At 27.2% G+C, this 10592-nt stretch overlaps 1 protein-coding gene across 1 annotated transcript; it reads right to left on the minus strand.

Moving 5' to 3' along the window:
* Positions 1-602: 602 nt before the first annotated feature.
* On the minus strand, positions 603-2936 carry LOC148550183 (aspartyl protease family protein 2-like). The gene has a single exon (XM_088493274.1). It carries the CDS (start codon positions 2564-2566, stop codon positions 908-910), a length of 1659 nt encoding a protein of 552 aa, XP_088349400.1. The 5' UTR covers positions 2567-2936; the 3' UTR covers positions 603-907.
* Between the last annotated feature and the right edge of the window lie 7656 nt (positions 2937-10592).

Genomic DNA, 10592 nt, shown 5'->3' on the forward strand with positions numbered 1-10592 from the left:
ACCTTAGAAAAATTGCAAAGTTTAATAATATACCATATAATTTTGAATCCGAATTTTATATGGTTAGAGCTATTTTCTCCTTTGAAACTTTCTTTTAGTATTACCACTAAACCAAAATATATATTATAATAAACAAGAATAAATAAAGTATATTCAAGAAGAGAAGAAAAAGTGCAAGAATATATTGAGTAAAGCTTCAGAGAATGAACGAATTATTTTATAATATGATTAAATTATCGGAGACAATAGAAAAATAATGGCAGACTTGTATGATATAAAATCATAGAACAATATGGTTGACCCATTCTTTCTTGGAATCCATGTGTTACTCATTTTTTATTAAATAAATTTTGCAGTGTACCTAACAAATTGGCCTTTGAATTGAATAATATATTTATGCCACATATGGAAAATAACCACAGAGCCATTATTTGATCATGTCTTCAGACTTCAATCTAAAGAACAGGAACCAAAAATTAAAAAAAAATAATAAAAAAATATTAGTCAGGATTCTGAGCTTGCAATTTCCTTTTGAGATTTGAGAATATATAAACCAAAAATAAGGTCCAAACATGATAATTAGTCCAAGGAAACACCATATAGAATTGAAAGAACAAAATATTATAACTAAAAATAAACAACAAAAATTGAAGCAGTTAAAAAATGTGTACAAAACAATGTCATGACCCTTTTTTTTTCCTCTGTAATTGCTTACCTGATTCCTAATTCTATAAATAATCTGAAAAATCAAAACCTGATCTTTCTTTTATTTCTTTCTTTTCTAATTTTCATCCTTTTTTTTCTGTATATACCACTATCCAATTTTCCATCTACAGAATCTACCTCTCCTAAATTGCCATGTTTACAATTGTTCTTCATTTCTTTACCTTCCAACACAAGCAAAAGTTCACACATCAGCACACTTCCTTGGTGCATAACCAAGCCTTGATTTCTTCATATCATAGAGGATATGGAAATTCTGCTGCTGATAGTTTCCGATTATCGAAAGGGCGTGCCGGGGAGTCCCTAAGATCGCCAGACAAACGACATCCGGATCAATCTGGATGAAGTAATTCTCCACAGGGAAGTTCCAAACTGCTCCATCTGAAAACAAGATCCCAAAATCTGGCAGCTCCATCTGATCAATCCCAGACACATTGTAACATGGCTTTAAAGGTGGAAGGCCTTCAACAATTGGATATCCCTTAATTTTCTTCACAAATGCATCCTTAATGATCTCATAAGCAGGATCAGCAAAATAAGTTAAAGTGGTGCCAGAATCAATGATTGTTCCACCAGCACCTTGTGCTGATAAATTCCAAGTTTCCTCAGGAATATCCAACACCTCACCATCAACCATCAAAGATTTGATCTGAACATAGTAAAATGTATCAACTGAATTGTCTTTGCCACCAACAAATGAAGTGTAGTTCAAATTAGGGTGGCTTAAAAGCTCCTTATCCTCACCAAATATCAATTTGCTGCTAACACTAGAATTGCTATTCCTATCCACAAGGCAATAGGAAAATGAATGGCCATAAAGGGATTGAAGCTGAGATGCAAATGACAATGGCCCTCTCCCCAATCCTAACAACCCTGCAGCCCCATGAAACAATCCTCTATTCCAATGTCCACAGCCAAACATCACATTCTCCACATGCTTTAGCTCGGATTTACCCGAAGGCGTGGTGAGGTTAACTGTAAAGGTCTCGAGGGCGAAATCACCGGTTGTATTCGAGCTATCTCCATACCAATAGAAGTATGGACAACTCTGATCCTTACCCTTGCAAGGCCTAGGTGGATCCGGCGACGTTACTAATTGGCAGCGCGGATCACTACAGCTAATGTTCTTAAAGGAACTAGATTCTCTAGGATCATAATAAGGACCAGTTTGATCAAAACATGCTAAACAAGGAACACATTGAATCCAATTAAGGTCACTACCAGTATCTAGTATTAGAGAGAAATGCTTAGGAGGTGTACCAATAAACACATCCATGAAGTACTCTCCAGAGCCAAGACTGACACCAGATGCCAAGGTTGCCACAAGCTGGTTTGCAAGATAATCCGGTGGCGCAGCCGCCGCGGCCGGCTTGTGGTGATGCTTTGACTTTGGTCTGGATTTCTCCTGTGCCTTTTGCAGCCTTGAGAAGGTGTTTTGGTTCTTCTTCTCCATGGCCCTTCTATGCAGGGTTTGAATTCTGGTCAAATCCCTTGATGTGAAATCAAGATCATCATCATCATCTTTGTTCATTGAGTGTCTCAAATGAAGCTTCACCATTTCCTTGTTTGGCTTTGCTTCTAGAAAACCCTCACCTTCATCATCACTATCACCATCATCATCATTGGTTTCTTCACCTAAATTCATGGCAGAACTTGTGAAGCTACACCCCGTGTCCCCAGAAGAAGTCACAGCATTGAAGCTTGGATGATTAGGGAACTTTATGGCTGCAAGAGAGGAACCATTCTTGTTGATGAGATCATGGTTCCTACTTGAAAAGGATTCTACAACAGAGTTGCATATGACAAGTAGAACCAGAACCAAAGAAACTTTCTTCAAAACCATAGTAATCAGAGCTTCACCCTTGAAACCAATGAAAGTCACAACATCAAACACCTTACAGACACAGAATTTCAGAGAGGAAAATCTGGGACACAATAAAAACCCAGAAAGAGCAGAACTTTATCAAACTTTCTGAGCTTGGCAAAGATTTAAAAAATGGGAAAATCTAAACAAAAAAATGTGAACTTTTGAAAACCCCAAAGCTTTTTTTGTTTCTATTTTTCTGACAAGAGGAAGAAGAAGAAGAAGATGATTCAAAAGGTTGAGTTTGTGTGACTTTATTAGTAGCAATGAGAATTGAAAATTGGAAACAAAGACCTGCAAATACAAATGTCAAGTCCAGTACCCAAAAACGCGGTTTGATTCACAATAAAGTTGTAATCTTTTAGTACCCGTTTGGTTGGTCTAGTAGTTAACTAATTAGTTCCATAAACAAAATTTCGGAATTTGAATTTTTTTTTTTTTACATGTAGCAATTTATTTGTCAGCAATAAATTCTTAAATAGAACTCTCATCAACTACGAAAAAATCTTTACTTGTTGGATCCATAAATACTAAAAGCAACTCAAAAAAAGTTGTAATATTTTAGAGTCTCAAATAAGTGTTAATAATAAAAAAAATTAATTTCATGAGGCTTTTGAATTCATATATTTAATGCAAATGATCAATGTGAGGGCAATAGTTAAATTAATTAATTAGTAATAACTAATAAATAATTAAAAAGTATACCTGGTCTTGTTCTTGTAGGGGATTTTTCCTATCTGCTTCCTGGGTCATAGGCTCTTGTAGAATTATAGTAATAAGAATATAGAATTTCTAATTTTATTTCTACAATTTTAAGCTATTGAATAACTTTGGGTTATAATTTTAAATATGTGAATTTCACATATTTTATATGAAACACAAATTTTTATTCTATCAACTAATCTAAGTTTTTGCAAATAAACAAATAAATAAATAAAATCATATTTCTAAAATTATTATTATTATTATTATTATTATTATTATTATTAGAACAATTTTGATATATAAAAGTAATATTACTATTGTAATAATATTGAGAGATTTGGGCAAATGAAAATGCAGCTACCAAAAGTCAAAAGCAACGAAACACATTGTCACTAATACCCATTTGCAACAGTGCAAAAGTGATGATATAATAAGTTAATAACTCACTCTGGTCTCTGGTCAAAGGTTTTGGTTTGAATAAGTCTTGTTCCTTCTGCTACAGTGTTATTACTACTAATAATAAATGGACATTCAAATATTTTATTTTGTTAATTTTATCTCATATATAAATTGAGTTAATAATATGCTTTTATTATTATATTAAATAGAATGTCAAATTTGCATACAATATATATAAGGTGTATAAATATTATTTCTCATTTATTATGTATATTGACTCATTTATTATGTATATTGACTCAGTATATGAAAAATAAATACATTTCAATAGAAAAAGAAAATAGAAAAGACAACTCCAACTTCTTCTATATTTTGAATAATAATTTATAATATTATATCTTTAGTAATAATTTATCAATTATATTTTGTGTATAATTTGCGCGTAATTCATTGTAACTTTTAAAATAATTAATTGCACCAAATACCGATAACTCACTCAAGAGAGTTTTAATTTATTAGTTATGCAAAGTATACTTTTATTCAATTCGAAGAAATCAAGAATTTGTCATATTTAAAGAGAACAAGGGAACTAAAAGATCGGCCAAAAATCAGCCAAAATGTGTTTGGGTTCCATGAAAAATCGGATTTTGGTTTGTGCTCCGTGATCTCAGGAGCAGCTTTTAAACATATTATTCAAAAAATGATTTTAATTAAACGATTTTGTTTACTTTTTAGCTGGTCACATTTTAGTTCCATATACTTTTTCTATTTAAAAGTAAGATCAAAACATATTATCCCTAGGTTACGTTGGCCATAGAGTATTCCGTAGAAATTCTATCAAAACAATGAAATAAATTCCAGCTTTACATATTAATAATATTTTTAAGTAGATAACTAATTAATTAACTAGTCAAAAATAAAAATATAAAAAAAAAATCGATTGACTGTTTCATATGTAAAATTTACGCAACTGAGTTATGCATCACTTAATAATAATTAGTTTATAACTGTTTTGAACACAACTTGATTAAACATACAACGGCATGTCAATTTTAAAGTTTGTACAGTATACTAAATAACAAACAGTTTCCACCTAACCCTACCAACAAAAAGATTTGATAAAATATATGTTTGAATTCAATTTTATGTTATCACCTTTTCATAGGCGGCTATCATACATAATGCCTCATACATTTTTCTTTAATTTGGAAAATAATGTTTCATATTTTTTTTTTCTTTTTTTCTGTTCACAGCCTATATATATATAAACTTACACTATTGGTTATTTGTGTACATTTTGTTAAATAACAAATAAATTAAAATTTCACAAAATATTTTACAAAAAGCTTAACTGAAGTTCGTTGACAAGTTTCTAAAAGTTAATATTATGACGAATGCATTTTTTTTTATAGGGGTGAGCACGGGTAGCGGGTACCCGATTACTCATTCGAATCCGAACCAAATCAATTAAATTGGATTTGAAACCAACGGGTAATCGGGTCCAACCTGAACCAAACCGATAGTTTTTGTTAGTAATTGGTTTGGGTATCGGTTTTGGAGGTGCAGAACCTGAACCAACCCGTGAACCTGATCATATATTAATTAAATAAAAAATATATATGATTTTTCCATTAGACAAAGATTATTCACTATTAATATGTTTGGATTTTAATGAGTTTAGTTTTTAATGTATTTGATATTTAACATGTTTGGATTATTTCTATTGATATTACATGTTTATTGTACTTGTTGAATTTTTAAGATAAAAATTTGGTTTTTTTTTATGAATTTCAAAGTCATTGGGTATCCAATTACCCGAACCGAACCAATCCGTTCTTAATCGGTTTGGTTTGGTTCAGGTTCATATACAAAAAAATATAAATTCGAACCAAACCAAACCAATTATATTTTGATCGGTTCGGTTCTAATTTTACCATGAACTCAAACTAAACCGACTCGTACTCACCCCTATTTTTTATGGTGGAAACTCAAGTGAAGTCGACTTCACGTGAAGTTGATACCTGAAAGTCGTTAGATGATTTGACTAATTTTTTATCCAACAGCTCTCAGATATCAACAACTTCACGTAAAGTCAACTTCACATGCGTTTTCACCTTTTTTTATTTGATAACAATTCTCTCGTCATATTCTGCTTATCAAAAAACTATTATGTAAACTAGCGGCTCACCGGACGTGCCTGTTGAGCCGCTTTTCTATTGAGTTTAAGAAATTAATTTTATATTTTTATTTTAAAATTATAAATTTATTAATAATTAAAAATAAATTACAAAAAAATAAAATATCTTAAATTATTTAACATGTAAAATATTAAAAAAATTTAAATTAAAAAATAAGATTAAAAAAATATTAATTTGCTATTATCTATAACAATATATAATGGCAATACATGGGTTTGGTGTCCAAAATTTTTTTCCAGTTTACCCTTTCTAATCAACTTCTCCACTTAATGTCAGTTATCTCTGAAAAACTCCCATTACTCCACTTGCCCACTTGACGTCATTTTCACATGTTACCTCTTATCCATTTTTCTCTTCTCATCTCATCTCTTATTAATACTATTGAATACATTAATAGATTTTAAAAATACATTAGACTCATGCCAATAATAGATTTGCTTTTAAATATTCAGATATTCATAATAATAATAAAATTGGTCCAAATTTAAGTAATAGATAGAACGGTAATGATATTAGTGGGTATAAATTATCATTTTTTAAAAGCTTTAATTCATATTTAGTAAACTTTTAATTATTTCTAATATACTATGTTACATATATTTATAATACAGTGTATTATGGTTGTTAATTGTTCACTTAAAAAATTTATACTATTAATTTAATATTTGAATTTTTTTATTATGGTACTATTTTAATGTACTCTAAATTTTTATTATGTATTTATAATTTTGATAAAAATCATTCTTAAAAGAAATATTAATCTTATTTTTTAATTTTTATGTTCAGACAATATTAAATCATTTATATTAAAAGATTTACAAAATTCAAAAAATATTATTTATATGTTAAAAATCTGTTTTTAGATATTCAAGTATTAAAATTGGTTCAAATAATATTTTGAATGATGATAACATTGGTTAGTTGTGTATATATATTCTTTGTTAATTTTATATTTTGAATTATTTTTTTATTATGGTACTATTTTAATGTACTCTAATTTTTTATTGTGTATTTATAATTATAAAAATAATCATTAGAAGAAATATTAATTTTATCTCTTAAATTTTTTAGCTTTGACAATATTAAATAATTTATATTAAAATATTTAGATAATTCCAAAACTATTATTTATACTATAACAAAATAACAATATACAAAGAAAATATGGGAGTTTAATGTTCAATTTTGTTTATTCAGTGAGTTCTGCTTGGCAGTTGTTGTATAAAATATTTATTTAAAAATATTAGTAATTTTTTTATTTAATTTATACGATAAATAATAATATTTTATGTAATTTTATTTTATTCTTTTTGAATTGAAATAGTCCCATTACATGATTGATAACTTTAAAATAGTTATTATAATAGAAATCAAAGTTTTAAAAAGTTAAAAATAAATCATAAATGATAAATTATCTCAAAAATACCGGTATTTTTATAGAATAGAATAAGATACAACCCTCAAAATAAAATTATAGTCAAAATAAGTTATCATAAAAAAGTAGTAAGGTATAAATTTTTTTAACAATATAAGTTTAGAAAAAATTAGTATTTATTATAAAAAAAATCTAAAATAAACAATGTGATTATTAAAATAAAATGATATAAATCATTATCTCTACAGAGATAAGTATATAAAAATATTAATATTTGATATTAAATTAGTTAAATAAAAATATTAATAATTAAAATTTAAATTCATCACGTTATTAAAAATAATTATATATAACACCATTAAATATTTAATACCTAAAAAATCTAATAATTTGCTAGCAGTTTAAACTTCTATATATTCAAGGTCTTTCGCTGGTAACATTTAAAATTTAATAATTATTTAAATAGATGAGTTAACAGAGATTACTCAATTAACTTAACTCGATTTTATTTTTATTTATTTGAACAATATGAATTGTGGTTGAAAGAGGATAGGGGACCTTTTGGTTAGAGCATGTGATGCATTGCATTGTAATATGCAATAATGGCATAGATAGCTTCCTCTTTTGAAGTGTTTGTTTTTGTATTTTGATATTCAAACAAAGACGGCAATACCCATAAAATTAAATCTCACAATCACTAATATTAAGGTAGTGTGAAGAAGCAACTTTGAGATCTCATAGAAACTAAAAATGGGTTGATGATGATTTTTTATGCCAACATACATGCCCAGAATTCCATAGATATATACATTATTACAACAGAAATGTTTGGTAACTAAAGAAAATCAGCCAAAAACAGCCATAACTTGACTTATTTAGCATTCATTAATTGTTGCGACAATTAATTAATACTAAATAAGGTAAGTTCTGGCTTTTTTTTTTGCCTACCTAACATTACAAAGTTAGAAAACATGTGTATCATCTAACAACAATAAGGGCAACATTATTTCAAGGTTTCTTTTCTTTCAGTGCCACTATAATAGTACTTACAGAAATATTTGATAACAAAAAAATATTAATAAAAATTTATCAAAATTTATTATTTATTTTTTGTTTTATTTAATACATTTTACAATAAATAAATATTAAATAAAATAAGTTTACGATTAATTATTTTTGTCTCCTTAATATTATCATAATATTTAATTAACTAATTACATGTATGGCCAAATAGGTCAAATTCTCCAATAATTATATATACCATTATACCCCCAAATTCCTATACTCAGTACACCTTTTTAGATAAAGGGTACGGTTGATTTAGAAAACAAATTTAATTAATTAATTAACTAAGTTCTCATACTTTGTGCATGGCCATTTAGATTTTACCATGTAATCTATCCTCCATGTGATATACACTTTTCTTATTGAAAACAGTAAAATTTGACCCATAATGGTGTACAACTTTAGGTTTTTGAAGGAATTAATAGTCAAGATGCATGCTTCATAAGGTCATTCATTATTTTGAGGCATACTCTATGACTAAGAATAGTATACTTTTTATTGATTATGATGATGAGATGAGCACTTACATGCTTCATGCCTTTGAGTTTTCTACATCTCTGTTTGTAAATATATATGTTTTTTAATTAACTTTATTTTCAAATAAATGTATATCCAAGCCCCAAGGAGTCAAGGACTAATAAAATAAGGTATCTATTTTGATATATAGTAAATATGTTTAAATAAGATATAAAAGTTTAATTTTTATATACTAACAGAATAAAATATTTTATACAATAATATAATTACAACTATTTTTTTAGATGACTACTTATTCGGTCAATATAAAAAAGTAATTATTTTTGTTAATATAATATTATATAATTAAATACGCGTATAAAATGATTTTACACTCATAATACATTAAAATTAAATTCAAAATATAATTACAAATATATTGTATATCAGTAATGATATGGAGACAAAAAAATCAGTCAGAACTTACTTTATTTAGCATTCATTAATTACTGCAACAATTAATAAAAGCTAAATAAAATAAGTTCTGGGTGATTTTGGCTAATTTTTTTTATTATATCTTATGTATATATTATGATTCTTTACGTAAATATTGTTTATTAAATAATACACAAAAATATAAAATTTATCTATACAAAAATACATAATAAGTGATTTTAGTAATTAATTTTAATGTATAAATAATATTTTTTAATTTTATAAAATATAATGTAAGTAACTGGTACTGTATAGTATATATATATACAGTAGCAGTTCACAAAGAGAAAAATGGCCACCATTCAATTTGCATTGCCATAAGAAAGAGTAGTTTCGTACATTGACACAAAACTAATTAAAGAAATCTAATGGCTTTTTGGGTTGTGAGTTTTGAGTTGTGACATTCCCAACACGCAACAACTTTATATAGTTAGGTATGCTAGAAAGATAAGCTAATGTATAATTAATTCATGGATCACATTAAATTAATTAATTTAAGTAGATAATTATTGTTTCTCTTTTCATCGCAGTTTCAGCCAAGGAAGTAAAACTCACTTCTATTTTCCAAATTTGTGTTACAAACTTTACGTCGTACATGTCACTTTGAATGCATTTGTCAAAGCTCTTTTATCGTTTTTTTTTAGATTTGGAAATTAAAATAAAACAAAATAATTTTAATCAAAAGATTAAAATGGAATAATTATAATCATCCTTATCAATATTTATTATTTTCAGTCCTTTTCCTAGCTATTGATTTGTCCATATTAAAGACTTTAGTATATTCAAATTAACCTACATATACGGCACATGACCATATGAGATGTATGTTAACATATATACATCATCAAATGATGACTTCATTTGATCATTTCTTTGATTTCGATCTTCAAAACATGTAAATTTAGCTAGCACTTAGCTTTGACTTATGTCAGAGGTCTCTCAGTCATCACCAAAGAGAAGAAACCAAATTAAAAATGACCAATATTAAAGAGCAATTTTTCCAAAAATTTTTTAAAGATTAGAGGATAAATAATTCCTTTCTATTGTATACTATAGGATAATAGATTTATTATGCATAATTTTTATATATGAAAAATAAGGATAATTCACGTAAAAAAATTAAATGTAAACTAATATTATATAGATGTCTTAAAATTAAATATTTTATGTTCGAATTTAGAGTATATTTTATGTAAATCGAAACTATTAAACTCGATTTAATAACACTTCATTTAAATCGAATAAAATAAAGTCGATTAATACACATAGTAAATCGAATGAAATAGATTCGATTTACTAACCCAGAAGATGC

This window comes from Arachis ipaensis, chromosome B7, assembly GCF_059453495.1.
Source record: "Arachis ipaensis isolate K30076 ecotype BB chromosome B7, ASM5945349v1, whole genome shotgun sequence".
Classification (NCBI taxonomy): Eukaryota; Viridiplantae; Streptophyta; class Magnoliopsida; order Fabales; family Fabaceae; genus Arachis; species Arachis ipaensis.